This window comes from Lepisosteus oculatus, chromosome 5 (genome assembly GCF_040954835.1).
Source record: "Lepisosteus oculatus isolate fLepOcu1 chromosome 5, fLepOcu1.hap2, whole genome shotgun sequence".
Lineage (NCBI taxonomy): Eukaryota > Metazoa > Chordata > Actinopteri > Semionotiformes > Lepisosteidae > Lepisosteus > Lepisosteus oculatus.
In genome coordinates this window covers 4,646,107-4,661,682 of record NC_090700.1, presented here as the reverse complement: position 1 = coordinate 4,661,682, position 15,576 = coordinate 4,646,107, and the positions used below count along the sequence as shown (strand labels likewise).

General features: G+C 46.8%; 1 protein-coding gene across 3 annotated transcripts in view; it reads left to right on the top strand.

Annotated features, from left to right (window-relative positions):
• Positions 1-7,893: 7,893 nt before the first annotated feature.
• The window catches only part of LOC102696953 (ribosomal protein S6 kinase alpha-3), a 52,115-nt gene continuing 44,432 nt past the window's right edge, over positions 7,894-15,576 (top strand). The window contains exons 1-2 of one of the 3 annotated variants that reach the window (XM_069189900.1): positions 7,894-8,304; positions 10,036-10,092. In XM_069189900.1, coding sequence (XP_069046001.1) covers positions 8,242-8,304; positions 10,036-10,092 — 120 coding nt within the window. In that variant the 5' untranslated portion in view covers positions 7,894-8,241. Of the gene's footprint in view, positions 8,305-8,608; positions 8,683-8,770; positions 8,886-10,035; positions 10,093-15,576 lie in introns of those variants that run through there. The other 2 variants (XM_069189901.1, XM_069189902.1) reach the window with 2 other exon arrangements.

Below are 15,576 nucleotides of genomic sequence, written 5' to 3'. Positions count from 1 at the left end.
GACTACCCACTGACAGGCCCTTCGCAAGCTGGCCTTGATCTTTCTCAGTAGTACAAGCCTTGGTGCAGATACATCTCTATGAAGAGAACACTTCGCTGCACCACTGCTCTGCTGGAAAAAACAGATATTCTGAAGGCTTAAATGGAGGGACAGACAAATACAGCTCTGGACTGGAAGCTGAATGTCTTGAAGTGGTAGTAACCATCAATGCCCAACACGTTTTCATGCATTTCACGGATTCACAGGTGCGCATCCTCAGGGAAAAATCTCCCGGATTTACAGGAACGCTGACTGCGCGGGGCAAAACACAGCGCTCAGAAGAAGAGGATGCCGACTTCGGAAGAGTTAACAAAGACCTGTGAGCAGCTCTCTGGAAATGAAATGAAAAAAGTAAACACAAACCCACAGCGTTCTCATGACTCAGCTACAATTATCAGACTTTCTTTTTTGGCTTTGAAAAAAAACAGCCTGTTGTTGCTAGGCTGCTCGAAGAGCGCTGTTTGACACGCGGCCTGTGAATCAGCTGGTAATTACTGATGACTGCACTCGGGACAGCTCAGATGGTGACGGAGGAAAACGGGCTTGGACAGGCGGGGCTTCAGCAGTGTCCCGTGGAGGGGAGGGGGCCCGGCTGGGGTCCGGATCCTAAGACAGGTGCAGTCAAAAATCCTGAAAGCAAAAAGAGGACAAGAAGCGCAGAACCAGATGGCTGAGATGCCTGGTGGTATATATTCAAGGACATGGAAATGAATGAATTTTTGTGGCTCATTTTGTCATCAGTTCTCTCCCAGGAGTTCCAATTGTTTATCTTTAATTAGTCCATTAAAGAAGAAAAAAACATCTTGACAGCCCTGTGGTAAGACAAAGGAGTGCTAATAATATCCAGCGAGGTGTCACTGATAAATTAGTACTGTATATTAAATTCACGTGATAAATCAGTGAAAAACCGTGCCGCATGTACTGTATCTTCCTGGGAGGTGAGAAACAGTGATCAACGGCCAAGCTGGCTCATGGATATGCAGGAGAATTTGCAATCTTCTGGAAGAAGCCTAAAGGTTAATCGATTCCCATTACAGGGCACAACGCATAAGAAATGATTTTGAAACAGGGTCATGTGAAAGTCACGGCTTTGCAGAAAACTCTCTGGCTGCAATTCCCAGGTGAAGAGAGAAGACAGAGCAGCGCACTGCTTCTGTAAAGCCCCGGCAATAAATTAGGTAACACATTAAACTAAAGGCAGAATTAACTGTGCCTTGCAATCTGATTTGGACTCACTCTGGAGAGCAAGAGTTCTGTGAATTTTTACGAAACACCAGAGTGTTGTATTTCCCTCGCTTTAAAATAGATGATTTTACACGTGTTTATTTCCTTCTTTTAAAGCGCAGGACTGCTGTATTTGCTCCATGAAAAAAAGCTAGGGCAATATGAGAGAAAGATGTTTCCAAGATGCTGTTATACTTATATACAGTACATATATGTGGAGTGTGTTTTGAAAAACACAGTTTGTAATGATTTATGGAGAACTGCTCTGATCTAACTATTCAACAACCTTAAAATGAATAACTGTTCCTTTCCCTTTGATTCACTGAGTGGTGAAGGATATGACATTCCTTCTGTGAAAGACAGGCGTTTGAAGACAAAAACAATCCTCCCAACTAGGAAGTATTATTAACGTCCATAAAAAAAAACATTATCGATTTGTTTTTCTTCGTTCTTTAACTTTCTTTCCACGGTTTTGGGAGTGCAGGTTTCACAATAACACCCACTGACTCCAGCGCACAGAGAGGGATGACTCAGAGCTACATGACACGCAGGGCTCAGGGTGCTTGTGGAAATTGCCATTCATGTGTTTCAGAGCAGGCCTGGGCTTTTAAAGAGACACGAAGGTGGACTGTGAGGCACAGTGATCGCTTCTGACAACAGTCACACTTCATATACTCCGAGACACCCATCTCACAGATACCTTTCCCATCTCCTGTTTTATTTCTGGGTCACTGCCCAGCCATTTTACCTGTCTCTCCACAGAACACTGTAAGACCCTGCCATGCTGCAAAATAAACCCAGAGTTCTGTAACTAAAAAGCTTCTTTATTCCATTTTAACAGATGCTGGCCAATCTTCATGTATGCTGTACCAGGATGCATTTCAAATTTTATTTTTTATTATGCCCTTGAGATATGTTTGTCTTTCTTATAAATACACAAAAGAAAAACGAATGGAAACCATGAGTACTGTCTATATGTACTGTACTACACGGCCATTTACTATTACTGTCAAAGCAGAAATGATCAAACAAGGCTCTGGGAATTGCAAGATACTGTATAAATGAAAGTGGCACAGGGGAAAACATTTTTTTAAATGTTGCCCAGCACCTGCAGGGTTAACGCCAGTGCGACTTGCTATCTCCTGAGATATCATAGCAATGCCTCAGCCCACAGTATTTGATGAAGGACAAAAGGAACAGAGCCCTTATGAGACATACTGCCAGTCTTTGTCCACGAGCTGTGTAGCCGGACACAGGTCAGGCCAGGAGCACAGCACGATCAATTCTGCATTGTGTAAAAAAGCATGGAATTTGAGAAGCAGTCAAAAGAGTGTATTAATCTGTAACAGTGTGTAATGCAGGAAGTAAATCATATTGTACAGAACAATTTGAAGTGGAAAAGTTTTTTTCCTATATATACATGTATTCCTATAGTAGGAAAAGTGACCAGTGACAGCTACTGTATGTGTGGACTTGGTTAAGATTTTCATCACGCTGAAAGGCATTGACTTAATCCTCCGAGACCGGCAGTGACACACGAATCCGGGACAATGAGGTTTCGGAAGGTTGTGATGTCTGGGATCCGCTGCCCCGCCATGAGATGACATCATGAGGTCATTCCCATGACCACTTCCTTTGTTCGGTGTCCTTTAAGGATCCCTCTGAAATCCGCAGCCTCCAACACGCCTGGTCTGGGACTCCAGGGCACTTTGGATCACATGAAGGTTTTCTAAGCAGGTCTTCTGTCTCTGTCTTGTTTTCTCTCTTTTAACCGCAGTGAAGTACTGTGTTTTGGAGAGGACACTGATCATTACGCCATGGCCCAGTCATCGGTTTTCTCTTTCCGGTGACGCTCTTTTTCTTCCCCGGCTAAAGGTTTTTCTTGACTAAAGAATGGATTCATTAGATTTCTTTTTCGGGATATGAAATCCAACCCCAGGGTCTTACGGTAACATTCTGTTTCAAACGATTCCCAGCGTTTCTCGGTCTCGGGCTCGAAGGTCCGAGTTCGACAGCAACACAGGAGTAGGAGCTGTGGCCGATCCGGTTTCCGTGGCAAAGCTATTTTGATGCACACGAAGAAAAACACAAAGACGCACGCTATATACTTCTATGACAAACAGCGAAGGTGTAGTAGTGGTGTTTCCTGTGTCTTCATTTATCTCCCATTACATGAGCCTCCTCCTGAGACTTGTAGCACTAATCTCCTTGCGTTTCCGGACTGTTCTCAGTTCGGTCATGGGCCATGACGATAGTTCCCGTTGCTCTCCACCTGTGGTACAGGTGTGCCTGAAAAACATTATGAGAAAGATAAGTCTAGAAGGAGCAGTGTTGCGTCCAGGATGTACCCTCCCTTGGTTTTTTTTCTTTTTGTTTTTTTCCTCTTTTTTGTTTTTTATTTTTTTTTGTTTTTTATACCCTACCTTGTACCCATTGCTTGCCAGGATAGGCTCCGACTCTCCCGCGATCCTGTACAGGATAAAGCAGTCAGAAAATGTGTGGATGGTTTATTCAGAGTTACAGTTACAGTATCTAAACGGCACCCTGCCCTCCCAAAAAATCAAAGTAGCAAGATAAATTGTCACATGTATGAGTGAATATATTGCCCAATCTATACTAGACTATCAGAGACAAAATAACATGAAACAGAAATAAAGTTTCTTTAGATGTTCTCCTAAAGTTGAAATGGGTCACGGCAATGTACTTTGCGTATATCCCATCATGCATATGGGTTACAACAGTCTCATTTACATATAGCCCATAATTCATATGGGTCACTGTAATGTAATTTGCATGCATCCCATCACTCATATAGCTCGCTAAATAAAGGCCAGGAGAAAGAAAGTGACTTGAATCTGTTGAGAATGAAGAGCATGAGAAAATCTTGACAGGAGTTGTGAGGGTTGAGCTGTTGGTGGTGGGAGTATCTGTGATGGGCCTCCCCATCACTCCAGCCTCACGCAGAGAGGACACAGCGATACTGCCAGTTTGTGTAATCCCAAATGTCAAGATCGCCTTATCCAGTTATCCCAGGATCTATATGAATCCAGCCAGCGTAAGCGCCTAAGATGAAAAATAATTATTAAGTGATGAAAGAGAAAATTACATACTCCCCCTATCTGTAATTACCTGTTATGTTTCACTGTTATTAACAGGAAAAGTGTTACTGGAGCTCATTTCATTTTTTATTTTTTTTGGCTGTGTTGCATTTTTGATGAGGGTAGGACTCAGTCTTCCATCCACATTTAATAATTCAAAAAGTCTCAACCCACATACAAAACATTAGCAAATACAATGAGGTTGATTCACGTTCCAGATCTCTGAGGATAATTATTTTTGCTGTGACCAGGAATTATAAATAAATGTGCTGTATAGATGCTTTGATATCCAACAGCTATGGGGTATCAATTTTCTTGACTTTGAGATAAGGGCCAAAAGACTCTGATCAAGTGAATTATTTACTGCAGTGTTTGCAGACCTGAATATTACATAGGCTGTCTCTCGAAAAAGGCAAAACCTGATTCAGCCAAGTGCGGTGCAAACATGAAAAGCCAGCTGATTCCAAATCACATCCTCTCATGCAGATGGTGATGTAATGACCTGTTAATAATTAATTGCTTTTATGAGGGGGTCACGTGACTTGTTTCATTTCCTTGCAAACCGAGAGAAAAATGTATATATCAAAAAATGAAAAACGAGCTGGCGTGAATCACAGGGACCCTGTTCACAGCAGCCCTGCCTTGCTCCATCCTCAGCTGGGAGACTGGGACACGCCACCCCTGAATGCTGGTGTGAAAAGCCCAGCTTTCACACTAGGGCAAACCCGAGACATCTTGTCGAACAGAGCACTTCCATCAGCTGAAACAAGGATCAAAACACAAGTGCTGAGTGTGTTCAGGCAGATCCTTCATGCATATTCAATGACCTGGTAAGAGGCCGGGTTTCAGTTAGTGCGGGAGAGCAGTTTATTAACGATCTCATCACAATTCCCCCTTCAAGCAGGAAGCACTTAAACCAGCGCAGCACAGAACAGATAAAGCCAAAATTTCCATTACCGAGAACCACCAGCTCTGTTTTTTTCTTCCACTGCTAGACAAATCCCTTAAAAAAAACAAGGATACTAAAATTCCCCTCTAGACCTTCCTCATGAGAACCTGGTGTACAGTATATCTGGATAGTGTCATTCCAGGGAGAGAAGGTTCATGTTGTACCTGCAGCCTGATCTGTCTCAGATTTTACAAGTGGTTGGCTATAGCACAAACTGTCCTGACAAGCCAAGAAAAGTAATCTAGTTCTGTAATTGTCTGTGTCTGGCCTTGGCAGTTTACTCAAAACAGGTTAGCCTGCAAGAAATGAACTGTAGATGTACTGTATTTATTTCACTCACAATCTCTCCCACATCTCTAAACCCTCCCCCCACGTGATTGGAAATATAACAAGAGTAGATGCAGAGTAGATTCTTAGACAAAAGAAACTTTACTGTATTTGTCTTCTTTTTAATTTGTGTTGTGTTTTTTTTTTCCCGGGTTTCAGGGCATTTTGTCAAGAAACAGAGCTAAGCTCAGAGAAAGGTTATTCTATCAGTGGGAATATTTTTTCTTTCTAATGACTGTGCTACAGCGAGACACAAAGTTTAAGACACTTTAGGTACGTAAACGTGATAATCAAGGCCTTCATTTTAATCCATGTGACACGTCTACAACAATTAATTGGGTTAATTTTGGTTTTCCATTTTGAACCTCTGAATGTACTCAAACGGCACTGAAAAAAAAAAGACAGAATCAGTCTCAGACAATATGAAGTAACTCTCTAATCTCCTGTAACTCTACTGTACTGCCTTCTCTGCCGGTGATGTTTGTCTGTCCTTGTTGTGCTGTTGCATTGGACAATAATGCTGGAATTGAATTAAAACATGGTGTTTCTTACGTCACGGCAGAAACCACGGATGTCAGTGTAACTACAGTTCTTTGTTTGATTAAAGCTCCATGACGTAGGATGTGTCAGGAGCTCCCCGATTGCCTAACATCTTCAAACCTTTCTTACACAATAGTTTAATTATAACTATTATAACGCCGTGTTAAAACTGTCAACACGTTTAGTCTTGTACATAGAACATGCAGTTCTCCTTTCACTCCATAGATGGCACAATCGTCGTGTCCCATGTTACCTCCTGTAGACTCTCCTGGACAGTGCACAGACTGTGGAAGGGAGCCGAGCTAGCCTTGAACACTGTAAATGTCCAGGACTGCCCTTGGGCTCCAGGAATCTCGCGTTCCGTTTTTAAGTGGGCAAATGTAGGCCTTGATTTCAAGACAAGCCACATTCTCAGGTTTAATTCTGAAAATATTTGGGAGAAGTAGGACTAGCTGCTGTATGTGTTTAGAATGGGAGGTGTGAGATTTAATCGAATTCACGCATTTGTGCAGGTAATTGGAGGTGATCGGTTTCGGTTCTCTGCAATTATCGCAAGAAGAAATAAAAAAGAAACATGTCAGTCGCGTGTGGATGTACTATCTTGCTTCGACATGAATACAAATGTATTCATTCGGCGTCGACAGATAACACACGGGTTTTGGACAGTTACAATGAAGCGTTTAAGAAAAAGATCAGAGCCGTGCACAGCGCAGAAACACGTCACCCGTCTCAGCGTCGTGTTTTGACTCTCCGCTTTCCACGTCGTTTGTAACGTTATGTCCAGTTCTCCTTTTTTAAAAAACAAACACTTTGCGATCTGAATGCCAGGAACAAGCTGTCATTGACACTAACTTTTTTTTTTAAACAAAAAAAAAAAGAAAATGATATTTTCTTAACCCCAGACGAGCTCATCATACAGGGAGCCCTGCTTTTACATACAGTACCTGTCCGATGTCATGAGGTGCACTTCCTACTGCACTGACAGACACTCTGGGATTAGAGAAACATTCTTCCCTAAATTCAGAAATCTAGTCCCGGAGTTCCCACACCTGCCAGAATCACAACGGGTCCCAGTCCTACCGGGAGAGGGAGGAGGGAACTCAGTTGAACTGGCAGCCCAGTTTGTGATCTCCTGTCCCAGCCTGAGGAGCAGTAGACCTGTCTCCCAACAATGCTCCGTCTGCCTACAGTATATGTCAATATTTTATGTCTTTCTTGTAAACGTCCGTAATATGTAGATTTTATTTTACTTTTATTTTATGTTTTTTTTCCATGTTAATTTTATGATTTTTATTTGCTTTGGCAATACTGATTGTACCCATCGGTCTTGCTGATAAAGCACCTTGAATTGAACTGAATGCAACTGTCTAACTATTCACGAAGTACGGATTCCGTATATCTGGGCTAGCCGGCCGGGCCAGCCGTGTGGTAGTACCGCCGGGGGGGAGGAGGAGGAGGAGGGCAGGTTCAGAGAGTTTGCGGCTCGATGACTCAGGTTCCGCCCTCGGTCTAGTCGCCTTCTTCTCTCACCTGGACACGCTGTCCGGGGGCCCGAGAGGAGGGGAGGGGAGGGCAGGGCTCCTCCCCCGCGGCGCAGCCGTGACGCCGCCGCCGTGACTCGGCAACCAGCCTCGCTGTGACGGACAGGTAAGCCGAGGGAGCCGCGGCGCCATATTGAGAAAAGCGGAAGTGAGCGAGTCCGCGAGCGCGCGCGCGAGAGAGAGAGAGAGCGCGAGCGAGAAGGAGGGGGGGGAGCTGAGAGACAGACTAAACACAAGAACTCGAATCACCGGATTGGACTATATCAGGGCTCCCCCCCCTCCGCCTTTTTTTTTTCTTCGTTTTCCGCTCAGGGGCTGCTCGTCCCTGTCAAGAGTTTAGGCTTGTTTTCTTTTTTTTTTTTCCCTCTCTCCTGTTTTCTGACTCCCCCCTCCTCCCCCTTGTTCCAGCGTCGTAAGCTTTTATTTTCCTTCCCCCCCCCCGGTGTGTGTGTGTGTTGTGCCGGTCCGGTCAACTGTCAGCGCGCCGCTCTCTCGGGCTCAGTCCGCCTGACTCCGGCCGGAGATGCCGCTGGCACAGCTGGGAGACCCTTGGCAGAAGATGGCTCTGGGGGACGTGGAGAGCGAGGTGAGTCTGCCGGACGGGACCGTGTGTGTGTGTGGAGGACGGGCGGGCGGACCGGACCGACCGACCGGGGCGAGTTGTCAGCTGGGACGCGGTTGTCAGGAGGCGGGGGGTCTGGACCGGACCGGACCTCTCCCGGAGATCCGAGCTTGTCCTGGGACGGGACAAGCCGACTTTTAACTTTGCGACATATATCTCAACTTGGAATGAGAGGAGAGAGAGAGAGGGGCGGTATAGGGGCAGCAGCGACTGCGACTTGCAGGCATTTTTTTTTTTAAATCAGTTTTCCAAGTTAGTTCTGTTGTCGGCACCGACCCGGACGGACGGACGGGGACGACGTACAACATCGCCGCCTCCCGCCCGTGACGTGTTTATTCACCTGCACGTATATCTATACGGTTTTAGCAGCTGCCGGCGTGTACGTGTGTGTGTGTGGCCGTTTTGAAGTGTCGTGCCGCGGGGTGTCAAAGCCGAGAGAGAGAGAGGAAGGAAGGAAGGTCGATCGCGGAGCCCTGTCTTACACTTCGCGACCCGTTTTTGAAAACCAGAAAGAAAGAGAAAGAAACACCCGTACACGAAGCCGGGTGGGTGGCTGGGGGGACGCACTGGTCTAGGTCAAATGAAAGCCGAAAACGCACACGCAGGGTCCTGGCCGCCGCTCAGACACGTGTGCGGACGGGACGGGTCGCTCCGCGATTTCCGACGCCCTCGTCGTCGTCTTAAGGAGCCGGGTGTGGTGGCTCAAAACGGGCGCAGGTCGTTTTTTTGTTTTTGTTTTAGACGGTTTTGTTTGTTTTGTTGTTGTTGTTGTTACAAAAAAAAAGCGCACGGGGAGGTTAGGTGAGGGGAGGCGAGGCAGGTTTTGCGGTGTCCGGCAACAACAACAACAACAACAACACGGGCGAGGCGGAGACCAGTACGCCTGACTCCTTCTCCCCTTGCTGAACTTTTACACCCATTCCGCGGTGTTGCAATCCCGGTTTTTTTTTTGTTGGCTGGAAATGCAGGTGAGACGCTGAGTGGCTGTAAGGAGTAACCCTGCGGCCCACGATCCACAGTGACACCCGGAAGCTCTCTCTCCGGGGAGTGTCCGGACCTGCCACTGGCCGCCCTGTCATGTCAGCTGAGCGGGGCACCGAGAGGTGTCACAGGTGGTTTTCGTCCACCTGCCTGCTTTTCTGTTCCCCAGTAGCGCCCCGGTCGGGGGGACACGGGGATGAGCGGTGTGTGTGTGAGGGACACTCGACTACACTAGCTGTAGTTATTTCGTGGGAACCCGTGATCCTGTCGTGCAGACGAGAAACTCGACGAGCTCTGTGCTGTAGAATCGGCTGCCCAGGTCACCGGCCCAGATGCCTCATCTGGAGTCACGTTGTTTTTATGGGGGCAGCGTGACCAGCTGCCAAACTCAGGTGGTCATATCCGAAGTGTTACAGGCCGCTGAAAAAGATGCAGCTTCTTGGAATCCTGGCTGCTTTGTTTTTACTGAATTGCTTTAGTTAAAACTAGTTTTTTTTGTTTTACGTTCCTGACCTCAGGTTTGAAAAAAACAAAAAGCAAAAAAAAATGAAACGGCTTCGCACAGCAGTGGGGGTTCTGCTGGGACCGTTTCGGTTCTGTGTCCGGCCTCCCTTGAACCTTGTCGAGGTCCGAGGCCCGTGACGGAGCCACAGGCCCGGCACGCCTGTCACAGCTGTCTGGTCCTCACGGTCGCTTTGTTGCTTGCTTCTGCAGAATGGGCATCAGGTGGCAGAGGACTCGATGGGCGAGGACGAGCCTTCGATGTGCAGCGTAAGTCCAAGTTCCGTTCTGTTGTGGCGGTGGTCCTCTTTGAGGCTGCCGAACCCGTCATCGGTGTCCCCGCTCTGTGTCCTCCTGCTCGGCGACGACACCTCCCTCCCCCGTCGCCGAAGACGTTGGGGGGACTGTGTGCCCAACTCAGTTCTGTGTCTCCTCTCGCAGAGGACACCCGGCTCCCCCCAGTTCATCCTGCCTGAAGTCCCCACCCGTGTTTTTAAAAAAAGAAAAACAATGGAGCTGTCATCATTGAATTGCTGGCATCCTGCAGGTTAAAAGTGGGTTTGTCAGCACCCTGTCAGCGTGACCCCGGTTATTAGATTAAAATGACCTGGAAATGGAGTGCATTGATTACTTAATCCCTGTTTTAATGGTTCAGTGGCCGTATTGAATTTATTTCAAGCGGCAGTCTCTACCTCCTCTCTCTGGAACTCTAATGGTCCTAAATGCATCTGTGTTGTAAGCAGCTTGTGGGAGTGATATCCTCAGCTTCCTGACATCTTACTGTAGGTTGTGCAGAAGCGAAGAGTCAGGGTATACGAGATGTCTCTAGATGGTAAAATGAAATTCAGAGAGCCGAATGTGATTGGACACACTTTGCTGAACGTTCCCGAATGTGCGAGTCTTTTATAAATTGCCTCAAAACAAAGCGGGGACATCTGACCTTGACATTTCGTAAGCCAAGCCAGGAATTTTTAGAGGATCACTGTCTGGTCTTTGCGTCCATGAATTATGGATTTGGGGAAAAAGTTTATCTGGCTTTATTATACCCAAGCCGAGATTGCCTGGTCCTTGTGCTGTTTATAGAGGTTCCATGCTAGAGAAGGGTCATAAATAACATTAATGGAAGACATCAGGATGACTTCAGCGCAGCAGATAAGACTTGCATTGATAAAGAGATTTAAAATAAAATCTGTTTCTGGCTTTCTGCACTGCCACTGGTGTCACACTGCCAAGTGCTGAGTGTTTTGTGAGAAGGTTTAAATAAAAAAAAAACTGCTTTATTCAATACAAGATAAAGCAAATCCTACAGCATTGTACAACTTGAAAAAACCCAGACCCACTATGTACCAGTTGCTCAGTTTTCAACCTTTTTTCTGCATTCATTCTTGATTTCAGAAATCTCCGTTTATGCATACAAATGACAAACGGATCTGTGTTTCAGCTTGAAATTGCCACAGCCTTAGAATATTTCAAAGGTCACAAATGAGAGGAGGCCATTTGACCCCTCCAGCTGATTTGCTAGTTAGTAGCTAATTAATCTACGGATCTCGTCCAGCCATTTCTTGAAAGAAGCCAAGGTATCGGCTTCAACCACATGGCCGGGCAGTTGGTTCCAGACACCCACGTCCCTTTGGTCAGGGAAGTGCCTCCTGTTCCTGTTTTTAAATGCCCTTTTATGCCGTTTCCACTTCTGCTCTCTGGGTTGCCTTTCAAGCAGACGAGCAGTAAGGACCCGCTGGAAGGTGGGGTTCAGAGACTCGACACCTGCTCCTGCCTAAGCAGCTATGCTGAGCACACTGCTTTTGACTGCTGTGCTTTCATTTAGCTTTTTAAAATAATTTTCAGGTTGTATTTTTCTACACAGCTCCACAGAGCTGAAAGTCTTTAAAAATCAGTTTAAGTAAAGGGATGATAAGACGGCATGAAATCCAGGTGTCGCAGGGCTACTTCCGGACCCCCGATGGGAGTCTTTGGTCAAGCGGGCATGTTTTAAAGAGAGGTGGTCACTGTACCCATGAGCTCCACTGCCACACTGCTCCGCCTGCCCCCTCTTGTGTGTCTGTTGGTGGTGAACCGTAGTAAAGCCCTTGTTGCTTCTGAGAATAAACCCACAAAGGTAAATAGAGGCGCCCACTGTATCTCTATCTCTCTGCACTCTTATCGCTTGGAAATAAAACACAAACTGTATCCCACAATGAGTTTACAAAATATTCCGTTTGTCTTGAAGTGTTCTGCCTTCCTGTTCCGCCCCCACTCTCTGTGGATTGCTTCAGACCCCTGGGTTGTGATCCTGTTGGCCAGTGCTATTGAAAGCCCTTGACTTTAAGTGTGCTCCTTGGCCAGGGGTCCTCAGCACAGTACCTGGAGTGCCGGTGTTCCCCTTTGGGTCCAGCTGGGTTTTGATCTACCTAAATCTGCTCATGATCAGTTTATTTTAAGATCTCTTTGGGTGCGGATGTCTTAAAGAGACCTAGAAAATCTGCAGACACACCTGCCCTCCAAGATCAGGGTTCGAGGCCCCTGGCCTGTGATGTCATAAATGCATAACTGGTGAACTTCAGGTTTTTCCTCCTGATGAGGATGTTTAAATAAATGGCACACAAATGACCTGTAAAGTTCTCACACCATTCTGATTAGGAACCCGTTGCTTTTTCTTCTGTGGAGTTGGAAACAAAAAATCTAGTCGAGGAACGAAAGCAACAAACATCACTTATTTGTGCTGTCTGTCTACGTTCTTGGTTTTGCACGAGAACTGGCGTGGCAGCCTTCTGGTCTGGAGTACAGAAAGATTCTGCAGTTCAGTTTTTTAGAAGACAGGGTTTAATTAATTCATTGCGGTCTTTATAACACTCATCCTAGTGTGTTAATTGCAGTTACAGGCACGGGACTGTGCATTGTGATATAGAGAGGCATTGCCAAAAATAAATCCAGTTTCAGTCAGTCTCGCGTAACGTGTTGATGAGGCTCTTCATTCAGAGTGACCTCACTCACTGCTGGGAAGGTCCTGAATACCGAGGCGAGGAGGCGGGCTGGGTTCCTTCGGTCGCTGTCCGATCTTCTGGTCAGCCTCTCTGGGCACATGAGTGAAAACACCTGGTCTGAAGCTCAGTATGGAATTAAGGGGCTCTTCAAATTCATGGGACTGCATGTATTCTGAGTAATTTCACGGTTTTGGTCGGAAACCTGTGCATGCCGTTTGCCATTGTGCACGTTAGACGTGGTGCTGGGAGAGAAAGCACTGTTTTGGAAGGGAAGAAAGGAGGTTGATGGTGCGAAGAAGAGGAGGGTGAGGGAGGGGCTTCTGCAGGGTCAGACGTTCTTTTTCTGTCTCTTCTGACAGGGCGTTTGTACCACTGGTGCTAAATCTTGGCAAGTACTCAACATTTTAATCCATATTCATTTTATGTAATAGTGACATCAAGAGGAGTAAACTCTGTAAAGAACGTGATGATAGTGTGTGCAACGTGCAAGAACTTCATAATTACTGGGGGAGTGAGTCACTGAGTTTAGAGATGAAGTTTTGCGGTCACAGAAGAGCTGTAGGATGAATCTGCATAGCTGAAATTTTAAAGCAAAAGCCTCTTTTAATCGCGAGCACCGAATACTCCTCAAGATTAGCTGCCGCTGAGGTTGGCAGATTTGTTCGGTGCGTTCTCTACTCTTTTGGGCTTATGATAAGGATCAGTTGCATCATAGAATGATCTGTATGAACTTGTCTAGAGATATTTCAGCAGGAGAACTCCTGACAGATAATTATAGACGTGAATGCCAGAGTTATTGATCTGGCATTGGAGAGGCCTATTAGATCTCCGTGTGCTTCTGGGGAAACTGGGATTCTGTCCCATCCCTCTCCTGGAAGCTGCACAAGCATGCGTCTGTTCGGTGGATCCCAGCTCCAGGTGTCACATGAGGAGCCCAGCTCATCTTGCGGATTTTCATGGGGGCTCAAGTCTGGCGTGCAGGGCAGATGAGACGCAGGGCTCACATTCTCATCCCGCAAGAAAGCTGGTTACTCATCTGAGACGAGGCTGTACGCTGTCCTGGCGGGGCTGTCGTGTCGGGATGAGTCCTCGTGGTGTGCGGCAGGCGAGATATCCCGGGGATTGACCGGCGTAGCACTTCGGGGTGCCATTGGCCCCTGTGAGGGCTGTTCGCACTCAGACCAGCCGGCCTGCCGCGCTCAACAGAGTGATAGCGCATCATTATGTGCTAGTGCCTCCATGCTTACTCGTGGCCATCCGAGTGGTCTGCACAAACCATCGTGGGACAGGACTCGTCTCCACTGCTGGAGAGTCCAGCTGAGGTGCCGTGGTCCAGCCTCTGAGATGCTGCCGGCGCGAAGGCGTTGAAGGACTTTACGAAGGATACAGACTTGGAGGTGTTCAGACGTGGTCCCGCAGGTGGTACCTTTGCACCATTGGCTCCTCAGCCAAGCACAGACTCCCAGGTGTCTGAACCTGCAGCTCCTCTCATACAGAGCAGGAATGCTACTGTAACCACTCGGGTAAAACTAACCCGTCTCAAGGCGGCTCTCTTGATAAAGAAACCAAGACGACTCGCTTCTGTTCCAGTTCCTTGATTTTTGCCAGGTTGGACAATGAACAGGTTGAATTGCCTCACGACCTGTGCCCAGTCACATATAGGTAAGCAATGAGTTGATTTTGTGGTGGTGTACCAGTCTGAGTCTCTTAAACGTATCGTGTTCATTCATAATCAGTCAAAAACATGTGATCAATATGCAAAATCTGCATGTTTTATTTTTCTATGAACATGCACAAATAGTGGCGCGTTTCTTTTATAGCTCAGTGTATATCGTATAGGCCTGGCCCTGTTGAGCACCACTGCAGAGAGCTGCAGCTCTGCCGTGTTTTTCCATTAAAGTGCCCTGTGACTCCCGCAGCTTGTTCCCCACTCTAAATGACCCAGGTGAAGCCGAGCGATAACCAGCCTGTGCAGCTTTCAATCCCCGACTGGAGAGCTCACACTGTCTTAATTCATTTTATCTTCCTGTTCACATGAGTACGGGGACTGGTAATCCCACAGGTCATTTACCCTTACGAGAAAAAAAAAAGCTTGCGGTTTTTTCAGTTCTCGTGAGTTTTGCTGGGCCTGTTTCTGAGCTGGGGTCGGAGTGTGTGTATGTGTGGTAGGGCTGAAGTGGCCGTCCCTGTGCTGTGACTGCTTCACAAAGACCCAGACATGTTGGTGATGGTAGCAGTTTTGTGGGAGTAGTAGGGATGAGAGCACAGATCCCTGAGAAAATATGCCTGCTCTCATCATTGAGCTCCTCACCTCTCCAGCCTCTTCCTGGAGGTGGGACCCCGAGTTGTGAAAACTATCAGCCAATATCGAATCAGATGTAATTTTACAGAGCGGGGCGTCCTGTCATAGAGGTTAATGCCCCTTTTTTTATCTTTTTAAGGGCTTTACAATAGGGACCTTACAAAAGGGCTGTAGTAAAAGACAAATCATCTGAGAAGTAAATGTTATGGGGCTCAGCTCCCAAAATCTATGGAATTTCGAGCATTGATTCAGTACAAAAAAAAATGTTGGCCACAGCTCTTCTCGGCTATTAGGAGCTTGAAAAAAGGGGTTCCTGAATAGATCGGGTGAGAGATGGCCGAGTCTTGTAGTCATGAAGTCACTGGTTCGTGTCTGAGCTGTGTCCTTCGTGTGGTTTCTGTGGCTGGGGTTTCCGAATGGGGACCGAGGTCACGGGGGTGTCACGAGTTGCGATCAGGCAGGGTGCCCTCT